We start from the raw sequence: 17,745 nt of genomic DNA, 5'->3' as shown, positions 1-17,745 counted from the left end.
AGATCAAGGATCACACACTCAGCCGTGATTTTGACTCTTAACTCTCCTTGCTCCCCGCACCCCCAACCCCAAAAGGAACAGGGCAATGTATCCTGCCAGGCTTCTGACGATCTTGGACTCAAAGTGCACCCCTTTGCTTCCCCACCCTCCACACTGCAGGATCCTACCCAGACAGTTAATGTACCATATTCAGTGACTTGGTGTAACGTTCAGGAGCCCACCTTCAATGTTGAGACATTTCTGGCTCTGCTGGATAGCAATCAGGAGTAGGAACCTTGGCGAATTATCTTTTCTGCTCCCTCGCTTATTACCACTCGAACTGTGATCAGTTAAGTATAGCCTAGGAATTGAACTGGAAGTTTTCTAGCCCATGTGGTTTGGTTACTTGTTGCCTTTGTCACCGGATTATTGGGCGACCCAATATCTTTGCTTTTCATGCTGGTTAAGATAACTGCCTGAATACTGGGGGAAGGGTAGACAATCAATCAGACCAGTTATTTTCTGAATGCAAAACCAATCTTGTGGATTACGTCCCACCTCCCATGGTTATGTAGAGGCTGATGGGAATGGCTTAAAGCACCTGTCCTGGTATTTCACGTTCATGTATGAGGTCAAAATCTTTATTATGAACATATAAGACTACGTATAGTCGACATATTTTACAAAATTAACGTGATTGCTTCTGTGTTCCTATTTTTTCCCCCCAAAAGTGGGTGAATAAAGTAATTACTGAAGTTTTTTTTTGTTTGCAGATTGTTATTGAGAAGACAATGTGAAAACCTGTGCTGAAATTATCTTCAGAATAAGGATACGGTTGTAAACGAAGATCAAGAACCATGCCAGTAATTTAACTGTATGCACACAGTGCCATAATTATAAAACAGAGACACTCAGTTGATTGAAATTCTGTTCTACAAAATGGAACATTTCAATCTCATTTTTCATGCTTCAAAGAACTGTAAACCATCTTCAAACAAAATAGTTTTATGTCTTTTTATTATAACGTGTTTATCAGTTCTAGTTTACACTGATGAGGACTACTATAAATTGCTTGGATTATCGAAAAGTGCAACTAATCGGCAGATAAGGCAAGCCTTTAAGAAACTTGCACTAACAATGCATCCTGATAAAAATCCGGTAAGTGTGATAATTTTGATCCATGTTTTCAAATGCAGTGTAGCAGATACACTGTACTTGTTAAAGCTTGCAGTACCCTTTCTGCACCAAAATAAAAATGCAGTCTGATGAAAGATATTCTGAAAATGTATAGCAGATTCTAAATGTTAATACCCTTTGGTAAAGTTATAGCTCAACTATTTAATAAAAACATGAAATTGTGGTCATTTTTAAGTGCCTTTTGTCAGCATGGTTACAGAAATTGGAGGATAATGACTCACTTGCCTGAGGCCAATTTCATTTTTGTGCATTTTGATTTTGGATGATGTGGGTGAATTAGATTTTTTAATATATAAAAATAATGTCTACCTCATTGATCCAAAGTTGGATTTTCATATGATATATGTTGAGAGGTAGGGTAAATGTGTAATTTATCTGATTATGTACATGGCATGGAACATGTAGCCCTTTTATTGCAGTACCTGTACAAAACAACCTAGTGTATAAGTGCCATATACGTTTCTATGCTCTTGTGATTTAAACCACCATATGTAATGTGATTGTTATTAGATTACCAGAAAATTTTACAATTGTTCTGCACCTTTATGCACATCTCAAACCTGTTGCTGATTTCTCTGTTGAAGACGTTCATTGTCAAGCTGTATGAAAATCAACAATTGCTGATGAATGGAAACTTTGGTCGCGATTTTGCCGGCGCTCAGAGGGCGGGTTTGGAGGCAGGTCAGACGTTAAAGTCGTTTTCATTGACGGCGGGTTCGGAACCCGCTGTCATCCCACCTCCACACAACCTTCCCAAGTGTCGGGTCCCCGATTTGCGAATGGACCCGACACCTAACGGCGGGAAACGATTTAAGGCAAGTAACTGCCTATTAACGGGTACTTGCGAGCAATTTTCAGGGTCTTTTTCGATTTTCCAGCTTCTGGGTCGGGTTTTACGACGTCCGGACAACACGCCAGGTAAGTGTGGTGTGTTGAGAGTCTGGTCTGATGTTTGTGAAAAGATGACAGCTGCAGAAGTGGTGTCAAGAATGCCATGTTGCAGATGGTGAGTTTCAGAGCAAAGAAAATGTTGGTTACTGCATTTTTAATACATATACTGATTTCTTTAGCTTACAAGTTTTTAGATCCAACTGTATGTCCAGTGCCACCTCATTGGGAGAACCCCTCTCACCAGTGACAGATCTCTTCTGTCATCTCACCTGCAGCTGCCATCTATTCCAGCAACATCGGAGCCAAAGAAACAATCAGACCTTGGTCCTCCAAATCCTTCCACAATCATCCCCCAACACCAACAGCACCAACCTTCGCCACCATCACCTGATGCTGTACTGGGCACAGGGCATCAGCCCCTGACAAAATTGCTGGCCGTGAGGCCAGCGATGGCATCACCATGGCCAGACTTTCTTCCCTTGATGCTGTAAACCCTGGCTGCCACATGATGCGCCAGGTTGACACCATCCCACACCAGCACCATGAAGCATCCCTTTAATGTCCAAGCCATTCCATGCACACACACCACTCTAGCGGGGCGGAGTTATGACGGAACTCAGTAAGACCCTTCTCAATGTGCGCTCAGATCTGTCCAATAAGGGGCACGTTTTGAAAAAGCGATTTCACTGTATAGTAACACATTAACAGAAACTTCACATGGACATTGGCTAAACCTCTCAAGTGCCTGCCCTTGTGTGTTGTTAGTTGGTATGCTTGCAGTAGAATGAGGGTGAGTGGGAGGGGTGGCTAGTGAGATGGGGAAGTGATAAAGTAGATAGAGAGGGTTGGGTGGAGGTGCAAGGTAAGTTGGTGTCCTGGGGAGGTCTCTTCCACCCTTGGAAGGGAAGAGAACCTCCCTGCGTGCTGTGACTCTATAAGCATATGGAAGGAGTCATTGGAGAGCCTGGGTGCAAGAGTTAACCTTTGTGCAGTGATTGTCAGTGTTTTCAGCCCCTCAATGCTGTCAAGCACTGAAAAATCAACTGTCAAAATAAAATTGTGCAAGGTCCCTTTAAGGAAACCGGCTGATGACGCGTCATCAAATGACGCCCTCAGACCAGCTTCCTTTTAATTGGCCGGCTTAACAAGGCCAATCAAGGGAAAATCACGTCGGCAGAGCGGAGGCAGCTGGGGGCGGGACCGGAAACCAGCTGACTCGCCCCCATCCCGAGGAGAAAATCGCGGCCTTTGTCGCACTTAATGAAATAAGTTTGTGTTCCACCAAAACATTTTTGATGTGAAAAACTACTCCTGTCTAAATTCAGTTTTATTTTTGCTTGTGCATGCGTCAGATGACAACATGCTGTGTTCCTGAAGAGAATTGTGAATGAGTTTTTTTTGTGAACACTTACTGAACTGAATGTAGCATTCCTTCGGTGTTTCCAGATTTAACTGAACATTTTGCCCATGGAGAACTGTAGTAGCTTTTCTGCCCCATAATTAAAAACACAGGACTGCAACTTTCAGATTATTTGGAGGATTCTGAAATGATTTACTCTGTGCAGTTATTTTTTGGCAGCTATTTGAAAGAATAGATGTAGTTTAAAAATCAAAGATGTTTTTTGCTTTTCAGAAGGTTAAGTACTTTAAATCTTACTGCAGGTGCTAAATACAGCAGTAGATTTTTTTTATGGACATGTGTAAAGACCGGGGGCATATTCTGCTTTTACAGGCACCACGACAGGCATTCTTGATTTTAGGGCAACATTTGCTGACATACATGAATGTGATTCATGTTAACTATCAGGTCCACCATGTGTGGTTTGCACAAATGATGGTAATAAACACTACTTGTGGTGTATGTGCCTTTAAGAGCAATTATGGTGTATGTGCCTTTAAGAGCCCCAGGTGTGCGTAATGCCGGTAATTGCCACTTGGGCTATATAAGCCTGTGTATTGTGTATATCCTTTAGAAACCCCCCCCCCCCCCCCCAGACTTGCTTAGTAAATACCTATGAACCAACTCCTGTCTTCAGTGTCTTTATCTACACACGGACACGACAGTGGCGACGAAGTGGAAACGGACTTACCTGCAATTCGGCAGCACCTCAAGGACATCGATTCCTCCAGCGTCCAGAAGACTCAAGGAAGTAAGAGAAACTGTGGTTTCACCAGCTGGCCAAGCTGGTGACAGGTACTGCGCTAATCCTTCCTGGGCGTCAGGCTGGAGCTCCAGCAGCGGGCTCTACAGCTGAGACAGGCAGCGAAATCGGAGGCAAGCAATAACGGACTGGGAGGGTGCACTCGATAGACGGCCGGCGCGGCAAGCAGGTCAGCGTTTAGACCTCCGTCGGGAACGAGTCTCCAACAGTGAATAAACAGCGTTGTTATCGGTAGCAGCGGCGGGAAAGCGCGGGAAGCGCCATATCGTTGCTACAGAGAGAGAAAAAAAAAAAGCGCGGGAAGTGCCATATCTTTTCTGAAATGCCTAAATCTGGTAATATTGAGGCTTTTGATGGCGAAATAGAAGATTGGACCACATACGTGGAAAGAGTAGAGGTTTATTGCACTGCAAATGGAATAACAGATGAAAAAAAAGCTTCAGTACTTCTGAACTTAATGGGCGCGAAGACATACGGGCTGTTACGAAATTTAATCACTCCAGCCAAACCAAAGGACAAGACTTTTAAAGAAATTGTTGATACCCTGCAGGAGCATTTAAACCCAACACCGCTGCTGATAGCGGAACGATTCAAGTTCTTCAAGAGAAATCAACACAAGAATGAAAGTAACGCTGATTACCTAACCGAATTAAGAAAGCTATCAAAGTACTGCCAATTCGGAGCAGGACTATCGGATTATCTTCGAGACAAATTTGTTTGCGGTCTCTTAAGTGAAGGAACACAAAAAAGACTGCTTTCTGAAAAAGATTTAACATTGGACAAAGCTTTCAGTATGGCTGTATCATACGAAGCAGCAGCAAAAGGAGCTGCAGAGATACAACAAGAGACACAGGACTTCGGCACCCATAAAATGACACAGGAGTTCGGAAGATGTTATCGCTGCGGCAGATCCACCCATAACCAGAGGGACTGCTGGTTCAAGGGCAAAGCATGCAGGCAATGTGGTAAGATTGGACACATTGCACGGGTATGCCAATCTGGACAAAATAAATCCACTGACAGAAAACAAAAAATCAATAAAGAAAAGTACAGGAAGGTACAAATGATGACGGACAATAGCTCCGAAGACCAGAATAGCGATAGCGACTCCGGAAACAAGAGACTAAGCTGTCTCAAATTACATAATGTACTTGCCAAAGAGGATTACCAAACCATTTGGGTTACCCTCACAATAGCAGGGTCCCCAGTTAAAATGGAGCTAGATATAGGATCAGCTCTAACCGTAATAAATCGACGAGATTACGAGAGGCTATTTTCGCATATACCTCTAAAAGACACATCCATTATCTTAAAAACATATATGGGGCAGAAAGTCTACCCCAAAGGAAAAATAAGGGTGCCTGTGGTATACAACGGCAAAGAAATACAAAAGTTGTATTTATACATTCTACAAGATGGTGGTCCACCGTTGTTGGGACGTGAATGGATGAGGAAGATACGTTTAGACTGGCACTCCATTCAGGCACTGACGGTGACCAGTAAGGAAAAAAACAATGATGACATCATACCTGAACGATTAAAAGACATCTTGGCCAACGCCAAAGAAGTGTTTCAAGAGAAACTAGGAACCTTGAAAGGCATCACCGCCTCAATAAAAGTGGAAGATACAGCAATTCCAAAAAATTTTAAGGCAAGACCGGTGCCATACGCAATACGTCCGGCAGTCGAGGCAGAGCTGAAGAATTTGGAAAAGGCAGGCGTATTACCCAAAATAGATTGGAGCGAATGGGCAACACCCATCGTTCCAGTCATGAAAAAAACATTGAAAAATAACTCTGAGGAACAGAAAAAAATTCGCATCTGTGGGGACTTTAAGGTGACACTAAACCCGGTCCTTCACACGGTACAGTATCCTCTTCCGAGGATAGAAGATATTTTCGCCTCACTATCCGGAGGGAAACGTTTCACAAAAATTGACTTGGCACAGGCATATCTACAGATGGAGGTTGAGGAGACCTCTAAAAAGTATCTCACAATAAACACACACAAAGGCCTGTACCAGTACAATCGACTGGTTTTTGGAATAGCATCAGCTCCAGCTATCTGGCAAAGAGCTATGGAGCAAGTCCTGCAAGGGATTCCGGGGACTCAATGCTACCTAGACGACATCCTTATAACAGGAGAAAACGACAACGAGCACCTTGCCAATTTGGAGCAGGTGCTCACTAGGCTGAAAGAACGGGGCCTACGAGCAAATCGCCCCAAGTGCGAATTTTTCCAAAATCAGATATCATATTGTGGCCACATAATTAATAAGGAAGGGTTGCATAAGTCACCTGAAAAAATTGAAGCAGTTATAAAAGCCCCAGCACCTGAAAATGTTTCACAATTAAGGTCATTCCTGGGATTAATAAATTACTATCATAAATTTTTACCGAACTTATCAACTATTCTACATCCTCTTAATGATCTTCTACAGACAGGAGTGATTTGGAAATGGAACAAAGACTGTAAACGTGCCTTCCATAAATGTAAAGACTTAATCACATCCGAGAAAATTTTGGCTCATTACAACCCATCACTACCAATCAGACTGGCGTGCGATGCATCCCCTTACGGCATAGGAGCGGTATTGTCCCATAGATTCCCTGATGGCTCGGAACGGCCGATAGCTTTTGCGTCACGCTCATTGAACTCAGCTGAGCGTAACTATGCCCAGATAGACAGGGAAGCACTCAGCCTGGTATGGGGAGTGAAGAAATTCAACCATTACCTACACGGACAAAAATTTACCTTGCTGACTGACCATCAACCCCTCATCTCCATATTCAACCCTAAAAAAGGTGTCCCCATTATGACGGCACAAAGACTACAGAGGTGGTCCCTTTTTCTAGGGGCACACCAATACAACATTGAATACAAAGGGTCAAAACAGCATGGGAATGCTGACGGTTTATCACGCCTACCGTTGCCAACGATAGAAGAGGCACCTACAGTAGACCCAGTAGAGATATTCCACTCTACCATAGTGGAATGTCTACCGGTGACAAATTCTGCCATTGAAAGGGAGACAAGAAATGACCCTACTCTCACGGGTCTACGATTTAACAGTGAAGGGATGGCCAGCACATGGCGAACCACTGTTGCCAGCATTCTCGCAAAGAAGAGAACAGCTGTCTGTGCCGAGGAACCTTGATGTGTGGATCCAGAGTGGTGATTCCACCCAAACTCCAGGATAAAGTGCTAAAGGAGCTTCACGAGGGGCATCTGGGTGGAGTGAAAATGAAGAACCTAGCTAGGGCGTTTGTATGGTGGCCAGATATCGATGGAGACATCGAAGACATGACCAAGAGCTGCCTAGGATGCCAGAAGGTCCAAAATGCTCCGCCACAGGCCCCTCTACATCCATGGGAGTGGCCCTCATCTCCCTGGCAAAGGGTGCACATCGACTTTGCTGGTCCATTTATGGACTCGATGTTCTTAATCGCAGTTGATGCACACTCCAAGTGGCCAGAGGTAATAAAGATGTCCTCCACCACCACGGAAAAAACCATCACAGTATTAAGGACCATATTTGCCAGGAATGGGCTGCCGGAGCAGATATGTTCTGATAATGGACCGCAATTTGTGTCCGAAGAATTCAGAAAGTTCTTAAAGAACAATGGGGTAAAGCACTACACGTCTGCCCCATACCATCCCGCCACCAATGGATTGGCTGAAAGGTTTGTCCAGACCTTCAAGAAGGCCATCAAGGCCATGGGTAATGAAGACATAAAACTTCAGCACAAGGTGGATAACTTCTTATTTGCATATAGGAATGCAACGCATATGGTTACTAACCAAACTCCCGCCATGATGTTCTACAATAGAAACCTAAGATGCCGGCTGGATTTGGTCAAGCCCAACATCCGAAGGGACGTGGAGAACCGGCAGTTTCCGGGCATGAATGAAAGGCCAACTAGGGCCTTCCAGATAGGCCAACCGGTTTTGGCCCGGGACTACCGTACCGAGAAATGGCAGCCTGGAACTATCTGCACACGACTAGGACCACTGATGTATACCGTGGACATCGGAGAAAGCACAATAAGGCGCCATGCTGACCAAATCATCAAGTCATCCGAAAAGGGACAACCTACACCACCACTCTATACATCTAACGATGAAGTAGAGATACCCATATCTACCTCCGATCCGGTGATACTGGAGCCCGATGAACCCGACACTGGCCTTCAAGCCGAATCAGCCTTGCCAGAAGAACCTACTACACCACCAGGAACTACTACACCCCCGAGGCGTTATCCGGACCGAGTCAGGAAGCCTCCTGAGAGACTAACTTATAATTAATTAATACAGCAATGTATATTATTTTGCATATAACATGTAATTAATAATTACTTAAAATATGATGCACTAGTTAGCTAGAAGGGGAGCAATTATGGTGGTATGTGCCTTTAAGAGCCCCAGGTGTGCGTAATGCCGGTAATTGCCACTTGGGCTATATAAGCCTATGTATTGTGTATATCCTTTAGAAACCCCCCCCCCCCCCCCAGACTTGCTTAGTAAATACCTATGAACCAACTCCTGTCTTCAGTGTCTTTATCTACACACGGACACTACACTACTATCTCGACAAAATGGTGAGATGACGTTCCATTTTCCATCTACTATGGATTGTGCACTAGTCATTTCTCAGTATTTTCAATTTGCATATAGCACATTTAACATATTTAACCATCAGTAGATGCTTAACAGACGTGAAAATGGATGCCAAAAAATAGAAACATTAGTGGAGCAGGCCACAGGCACAATCAAACAGGTAGGTTTTTTGAAGGCGGGGAGAGAGGTAATGAAGCTGACCGGTTTAGGAAAGAATTCAGAGTTTAGGGCGTGTCAGTTGAAATATATTGACAATTGTTAACCATCAGGGTGTTGCCCATCCAGTTACCCAAATGAGCAATTCATTCAAATTAATTTTGTAACTCAAGATTTGCTGACAACCTCGTACTTGTCCATGTATGTAGATATCTCGGCAGTGGCTAAAGTTGTGATTACATGTGGGATTGCTTTAAGTTTATAACTGACCTCGTGTATAGTGCACACTATGCATAAGCTCAGGATTGAACTTGTACCCTTAGGTATACAGGGAGGACCTACGTTTACTGCCTTGCTCTGTCTGCACCTGCACCTTTGCTAGAAAATGAAATCCCATGTTATACTAAATCTCCCAGTTAAATGAGCATTCCTGCAATGGTGGGATAAAAAAAAAACTACAAGCCAACTGTGGGGCTCGCTTTACAATTGGGCGTTGTGGTGGTAAAGCTAGCAGCGTGTGAGTGCTCCTTGTGTTAGAAGCACACAAAGTAGACTTAGCAAGAGTTTGCTCAGTCTGCAAATACATAATTTTTCAGCACTGCCAGTACAGATTGCCTAGGAGTGTGCCAGCTGTGGGAGCGGGATATGCAGTATAGCGGCAGATTTAAAGAGCAGCTGATGTGCCTTAAAGGAATCGATGCAATTTCAGCAGTGGAAGTTCACAGCAGGGAAACAGGCCAGATTTGGAGGAGTGCCAAGATCGCGGGGGGTTGTAGGGATGGAGGAGGTTACAGAGATAGGGAGGGTTTTGAAAACTTAGGAGAATTTTAAAATTGAGGCGTTGCCAGACCGGGAGCCAATGTAGGTCAGCGAGCACAGGGGCGATGGGTGAACGGGACTTAGTGCGAGTTAGGACACGGCAACAGAGTTTTAGATGAGCTGAAGTTTACGGAGGGTAGAATGTGGGAAGCCGGTCAGGAGCGCGTTGGAGTAGTCATGTCTAGAGATAACAAAGGCATGGATGAGGATTTCAGCAGCAAATGAGCTGAGGCACGGGCGGAGATGGGCGATGTTACAGAGATGGAAGTAGGGTCTTGGTGATGGCGTGGATATATGGTCAGAAACTCATTTCATGGTCAAATACGACACCAAGGTTGTGAGCGGTCTGGTTTAGCCTAAGACAGTTGCCAGGGAGAGGGATAGAGTTGGTGGCCAGGGAATGGAGTTTGTGGCGGGGACCGAAGTTAATGGCTTTGGTTTTCCCAATATTTAGTTGGAGGAAATTTCTGCTCATCCAGTACTGGATGTCAGACGAGCAGTGTGACAAAGTAGAGACAGTGGAGGGACCGAGAGAGGTGGTGGTAAGGTAGAGCTGGGTGTCTTCAGCGTACATGTGGAACCTGACGTGTTTTTGGATGATGTTGCTGCGTGTAGATGAGAAATAAGAGGGGGCCAAGGATAGATTCTTGCGGGACTCCAGAGGTAATGGTGTGAGAAAAGAAGCCAGGTGATTTTCTGGCTACTACTCATGCATAACACGTTTTCCATGTGCAGACTGGTACTCGTCATCGCTGCTTTTAATTCCTTCCCTAAGCTTTCAGACACTTTGTCAGTCCCGAACAATCACAGCATTATAGCACGATTATTTTAAGGAGTGTGTTAATATCATTGTGACATATGTGTCTCTTGTATTTCCATAGTTGCCCATGAGGTGCCACCAGCTGCAAACTGCCACCTCACAGTGGTATTCACTCTACCTTGCGATCACTGACACAAGAATATTTAGCCTGGCAGATGTAGACTTTGAGGAGGGGGCGCTAAGTGAGATCAAACAAGTGCAGCTGGAAGCAACAGAGCAGGAACAAGCTGCTGAGTTCGGGAAAGGGTACCATCCAAACCTTTCTGAGCACCTTCAATTCATGAAGTAATTTGAGTGCATAAGAAACCCTCTGAGGTGTGCTAGCTTCTAAAGGAATCCACTAGATGTATTTGTGAAGTGCTGTTTTATGACATCATAGAACTGCCCTCACCCTGATGTGCACGTTAACTGTAGGGTCATCTGCAGCAGAGTCCACCTAACAGGTGATATTGTAGAGACTTTGGGCTTCATTGTCCATGAGTCTGTTGTGTCTGCATTCACGATGCTGTGGAATTTGATGTAGAGCTTCAGTAATGTCATTGCAGCCCTGCAGTCCGCTCTCAAACAGTTCACGGTATATGCTGAGGGAGTGCCCAGCAGCAGGGCACAGCAAGAGTAGACACTGATGAGGGATCACTCTCTGAGGGACACAATATCCATGCCACCCAGCTGCCCAATTCAAGGACCCATGCTAAGCCAGAATGAGTGCAGACCTAAGCAGCCAACATAACATCAGATGTCACGCCAGCAATAGCAGGGCCATGGTATGACCTGGCTGAAGGAGCTAAAGAGCCACCTCTATTCTAGAAGCCACTAAATGACGCACGCTAGACAGTCAGCTCACTTCTTTCTCCTACTAGGATAGCGCCTCAAAGGAGCACTGAATTAGGCGGTAGGATACATTCACCATGCACTCTTGCAAAGAGGAAGCATCAGGAGAAAAAAACACTTCAAGTACACTAAGCAATTAAGAGCAATAAATGATTGGAATTACATTTTCACTTGGTGCAGTCAGTTTATTTGTACTGGGGCAAATTTCTGTTGCATGAATGGTGACTGAGCTCAAATAAAGACTAATTGGGTTTGGTACACCAGTCCATTTGGAACATGTATTCTGCAATACTTGTGCTGTACTATCGTTAAACTTTAATTGAAATGGTTCTCTTCAAATGTTGTCAGATTTGCCTTCCTCACTGCAGCTTTTGTGCTGTTGGCAACTCTTGAACCTCAGGCTCATTGCCCCCCTCAGGACCTGCCTGAGCCTCCTGTGTACTGCATGGTGACTTCTCTTCTGAGAATAGCAGCACACCACTATCATTTAAGATACTTTTGCAGGCTTGTACTATAGGACACTTCTCCCCCAGCCCCGACAATAAATTGCATTTATAGAATTACTTTAATGAAGAAAAATGACCCACGGTGCTTTACAGATGGGTAAATAAAACTGAATGGACATTGAGCCAAGGTAGGAGAGTTAGAATGTTTGAAAAGATGGGTATTAAGAAAGCCTTTAATGATAGAGAGGGCAGGTGAAAGGGTTTTGATAGTAAGTTCCAGAGATTGAGATGAGGCAGTTGAAAACTCTGGCACCAATGGTGGGATGAAGGGCAGGGCATGCAAAAAACATCAGAGTAGGAGGACTGCAGGGTGCTGGAGGGGATCTAAAGCTGGAGGAGGATGCAAAAGTAGGATGGGGAGTAGCCATGAAGGGATTTGAAAATGATGGTGTTCTCTAGTGTACTGAATTTGTAGATCAGTAAGGATGTAGGTAGTGGGCGAGTGGGATTTTCTGCAGGATAGGATATATGGGCAGCTGAGTTTTGGATGAATTGTAGTTAATGGAGGCAAGAAGAACATAGGAGACAGCGAATCTTTGCGATGTGGTGTTTGAAATTCAACACTGGTCAAACAGGATGTACGGGTTTTGCCTGGTTCAGCCTGAGCAAATTGGCAGAGGGAATGGAATTACTAGTAAGGGAGTGGAGTTAATAGCAGAAGCTGAGTGATGCTGTCACATTTCTTGGGAAAACCACAAAAAATGTAGGGTGGAGAAGGTCTACCATTGTTTTCGAACCCTTAATGAGGCCCGTGCGCTGTAGCCTCCTGCAAAACCAGCGCAGCCTAGTGACACATTAAAAAAAATTGGCAGTGCAGTCCTGGAACACATGGACACTGCCACATCACAGGGTTTTCAGACCCATTTCCCTTGCACTGGATGTGCACATGCACAACTACTGCAGGCCATTAGAAAATTCTCCTGATAGTAACTAATCCATCCTTTTATTTAAGTATGGCTAATTTACTCAAATGCATGTCGAGTTTCCATTACATTTTTAGTTTTTAAAAACTGCAATTTGGCAATATGTTTGGAATTGAAATAATCCTAGTATTGCACATAATGTCTTGATTATTTTTACTCTGTGCTTATTAATAGAAGCTTAATTAGTTATTTTATCATCATCAAACCTGATGAATGATCAAGATGGGTACAATACATACTAGAATATTTCTATTAATGACTATTGGTTTAAGACAGCCCAGGCTACTACTACTATCAAATGTTTGCAATTTCCAGAATATGCATATTCAACAGAGAAAAAATTAAACATCAGATTTCCTCAAAGTTAACCAATATTGAACAGTTTGAGTATTTGTCACTCTCTTGTCTTAATAGAATAATCCAGAAGCACATGACAACTTTTTGAAAATAAATAGAGCTTATGAAGTTTTAAAAGATGAGGATCTTCGAAAAAAATATGATAAATATGGTGAGAAAGGCCTTCAGGATCACCAGGGTGGGCAGTACGAAAGCTGGAACTTCTATCGTTATGATTTTGGTAAGAAAATATATATTTTTACATTACTCTGCCAATAGAAACTATGTTGTATAAATGCATTTCATGTCACACAGAAATCTAATGGCCCAGAAATTGGTGTTGGGGGCTTCCCGCGGGTGTAAGCCCCCGACCTACACTTACCTAGCGCGCCGACAGTTGAAGCCTGGCCCTGCATGGATTTCCTGTCAGTGGCCCGGTTCAGCTCCCGGCGCGCTGTGCTTGCGTGATCCAGCGGCGTAGTTAGTTCGATGAGCCAGCTAGGATCACGTGAGCACTGGGCAACCAATCGGAGGTTGCAAAAGTTAATTCATGAGTTTGATAGTAAGAACTGTCAAACTCATGAAAACTCCGGGCGCCCAAAACAGTACTTAAACTTCAAATAAAAGTTAAAAAAAATCCCACTAATTAAATGAACTATTAATAACTGTAAAAAACTAATTTAAACAATTATTCAAATTTTTGAAAAAAATAATTTTTTAACAAATCGGGTCTAAAAATACACTTACCTTACTGTAAAGTCTTTAAAAATAATAAACCTGTTGAAAAAAATTTCTAACTTTAATTGATAGACCACTTACCTTTTAAAACTAAGTACTTACGTCTGCTTTTTTCTCGTGTAAAAACTGGAGGCCTTATCGCACGGGCAACCCTGTTTATAAAAAAAAAAGGAATTTCAGCACGCACGTGCAGACTCATGCGCGCACGCGTTTCACCTCTGAACCCCTGACTCGAACTTGTTTGAAGCTAGTCACCGTTTGAACCCAGTCATTGTTCAACATCCAAGCACGTATGAGCAATGTTCCTTTATCGCTGAGCTCAGTGTAATACAGCTAACTGCGTAATTTGGGCCTTCTGCCTGTGTGCTGCACTATATGGATACCAGTCTGGGACCAGTATCTTTTGTAAAATAGGAACCTTAAACTTGTTTTTTTAAACTTGCTAGAGGTATATAAGAAAAATACAGAACCTATGGAAGAAACCTGCACACTGTTTCCCTTGCACTGGTTTCCTAATGTCTTTGAGTAAGCATACAGTATCTAACAGTTGGACGTTAAAAATACTGTGCACAGTTCTGGTCTCCATATTACAAAAAGCATATAGAGGCACTGGGGAAGATGCAAAATGATACCAAAGCTATAACAATCAGAAAGGACTGAACAGGCTACGGCTCTTTATTTCAAGAAAAGGAAAGGATGAGGGGTAACCTGATGGAGGTCTTTAAAATTATGAACAGGTTTGATAGGGTAAACGTAGTGAAGATGTTGCCACTGTGGGGGAGTCCAAAACTAGGGATCATAAATTTATGATAGTCACTAATAAATCTAATAAAGGAATTCAAGAGAAATTTCTTTACCCAGAGAGTAGTTAGAACGTGGAACTGGCTACCACATGGAGTAGTTGAGTCGATTTAATATAGATGCATTTAAGGGGAAACTAGAGAAGTACATGAAAGAGAAAGGAATGTGCTGATAGGATTAGATGAAGTAGGGTGGGAGGAGGCTTGTGTGGGGCATAAACACCGGCACAGACCAGTTAGGCCAAATGGCCTATTTCTGTGCTGTGCATTCTGTGTAGTATAGTGAAAAATGGGGCTTTGTTTTTTGATTTTTTTTAAGTTCTGATTTTATTTATGTAAAATACAGCAAAAGGGATTCAAGCTCTTGCGTTATACTTGCACCACAGGTTTAGGATTACTGCAAAATAGTTTTGGCTTTTCAGCAATGCTAAACCTGTGTAAAGCAGTGTCCAGGCCTGAAGCCAATACAAAATAAAGTGGACTGAAACCCCCCCCCCCCCCCCCTACGCCAGGGAGTTTCACTCTGCTTTGCTCCAGTGTCAGGTCAGACCTTGACACTGGATTCAGGCTGCATTTACACTAACTGCAGTGTTGGTGCAAAGTGCAACTGCTTCTCTGCAATGCTGCAGTTAAAGCATAATTACACCTTTACAGTATGACCCTCATTCAATATAATCTTCATTTAATTATTTGATGGAATCTAAATTGTAATATATGTATGAATTATGACCATCTACATCACTGTATGGCAATAGTTTTTTTCTATTTTTTTTTTTCCCAAGTTACATTTAACAACTTTTCTTCATGTGGCTATTTTACTCTTGTAACAAATAACACACAAGATTTATCTCCCTCATTGTGCACCCTCTACTAGCACTAAATATCAATAGAACAATGAAATATTCTGCTGTTTTTCAGTTTAAAATGTTAATAGATATAACTACAGAAATAAACATTAAATAGATGTGACATGTTTTTGTTTAGATCAATAAATACAAAAACAAAGAGAGTTTAGATGGTTCCCACTCATACTTTGTTTTTTTTTCCTCTCCCAGGCATTTATGATGATGATGTTGAAATTATCACATTGGATAAAGGAGACTTTGGTAAGTTTGGTTTTAGAATTTCATTTTAGAAAATATATATGTTGTACAGAACATTTGTAGTCCTCCTGGATGGAATTGGTTTCTTTGGAATAACTTGTTTATATTTATAACATCTGCTGGGACATGCTGTGCATCAAGTTAATGTGTGTGTCTTTTCTATTCAACATGCTTTCAAAATGAACTATCTCACACTACTTCAGTATTGTGTTCAATGATAGTTATTTAAAATATTGGAAGACTGCTTTTGTCAAATTTTTATACTTACCTGTGTAAATGATGTGATTAAATGTTTACAAACTGGATGAACACCGTGCACACCGATTAACTTTCCACATTGCTACTGGAGTCGAACAAAATGACGACAAAGTCCATGGCCCGCAATTTGTGGTCAGCGGCGAAGCAAAGGCGTTCACCGCTGGCCCTGAAGAAAGCTGCCCACAAAGATCTTGTGATCTCTCTGGCGAGAAGTTTGGCTTTTTCAACATTCAGTTGAGCTCGGTGTAGTTTAGTGGGAATTCCATAGTGCGAGCTGTTGTGATGTCAACCAGCTGTCTAAGTAGCCAATCACAATACAGAATTCTCAGACAGGGAACCAGGAAGTGAAGAAGCTCCTTTTAATTCTGACTTTTTAAAAATGTTATAGAGAGCAAAACAAAGATTGGGCTCTCGCATGGGGAAAAGGTAAACCTGAAATAAATATGAACAAATTTTCTTTTAAATATCTTTTAAAGTGTCTTAAAATTAGTAATTTTTATCAAATTTGACACTCCACAAAATTTAAATCAGTTTTTCAGGGTAATAACGTTTGTTTACAAGTCAATACGCTGTTAAAACCCCAGTTACACCTAATCCAACACAGTCTTAACTTTTAATGGTGTATTTAACAGCGATATTATTGCGTAAAAACCCAAGTTTCTGTCAGTTTCACTGATTTCCCTGATTACACTGATTGCCGGCTATGTGGGGGTCAACAGCGCAGCCAGTGTTGGTGCAGTGAATGACTGATCACAACTTCAGGATTTCCACGTTAGGATGCCTGGGGTAATAACAGCAAACGCAATGAAAACAAAAAACCTACAAATGCTGCTCTGAAACAAAAACAGAAAATGCTGAAAAAACACAGCAGCATGTCAGTCAGCACCTGTGGAGAGAATAGACAAGTGAACGTTCCTGACTTCAGCCCTCGTTCTGAAACCTTAACTTCGCTGCCCTCTTCACAGATGCTGCCTGACCTGCAGTAGGTTTCCAGAATTTTATGCCCATATTGCTTTACTTTTACTTGTTCATATTAAATTTTTTACCCATTGTGTTTTACTCACTAAATCCTGTATGATGTGGCTGAGATCACGCAGGTAACCTGTCCCAACCCTCTATTAATGTTTCTCTGTAAATATCCATTAGATGACAGAGTATATCAGATCAAAATGATTTGCCGTCCAGCTTAATCTCTGAGGAAAAGCATCCAGACTGCTATTTTTGTGTCTTGAATCCAAACAAGTTTTATTTCCAGGATTTCTGTTAGTGAATTATGAGGTGCAATAGATGTTTATTAATTGTGGGTTTATTGATTCTCACAAACCCAGAAGTTTCCTTTTAGTAGCAACACTACTCTATGGTGTGTTAAAAATATTTTTAAATTCATGCAAAAATTACCTTTTTCTTTCTACCTTGTGAAAATGTTTTCTTCTCCCTTTTCCCCCACCCTGAAAAATCTGCCAAGAATAAATGACCTGCCAGAGGTCTAGCGATTATCCTTGAGCCTTTCCAGTGACAAGTTCTCATACTGAGATTTGACAGATGCTTATGTTCCGTGTCAACCAAATTCTCTGCGATTATTTCCATGCAGTTGCACCCAATTGTTTTG

General features: G+C 42.5%; 1 protein-coding gene across 4 annotated transcripts in view; it reads left to right on the top strand.

Moving 5' to 3' along the window:
* dnajc10 (DnaJ (Hsp40) homolog, subfamily C, member 10) overlaps positions 1–17,745 on the top strand; it is a 71,105-nt gene that overhangs the window by 8,173 nt on the left and 45,187 nt on the right. For all 4 annotated transcript variants that reach the window (XM_085985943.1, XM_085985941.1, XM_085985942.1 and 1 more), the window contains exons 2-4: positions 753–1,137; positions 13,316–13,478; positions 15,831–15,881. In XM_085985943.1, the coding sequence (XP_085842069.1) occupies positions 919–1,137; positions 13,316–13,478; positions 15,831–15,881 (433 nt within the window). In that variant the 5' untranslated portion in view covers positions 753–918. The remainder of the gene's footprint in view (positions 1–752; positions 1,138–13,315; positions 13,479–15,830; positions 15,882–17,745) is intronic.

This window comes from Somniosus microcephalus, chromosome 4 (genome assembly GCF_052327205.1).
Source record: "Somniosus microcephalus isolate GS21.2 chromosome 4, FLI_Smic_1.0, whole genome shotgun sequence".
NCBI classification, from domain to species: domain Eukaryota; kingdom Metazoa; phylum Chordata; class Chondrichthyes; order Squaliformes; family Somniosidae; genus Somniosus; species Somniosus microcephalus.
The sequence above is the reverse complement of the archived record's forward strand: the minus strand, read 5'-3'. Positions and strand labels throughout refer to the sequence as shown.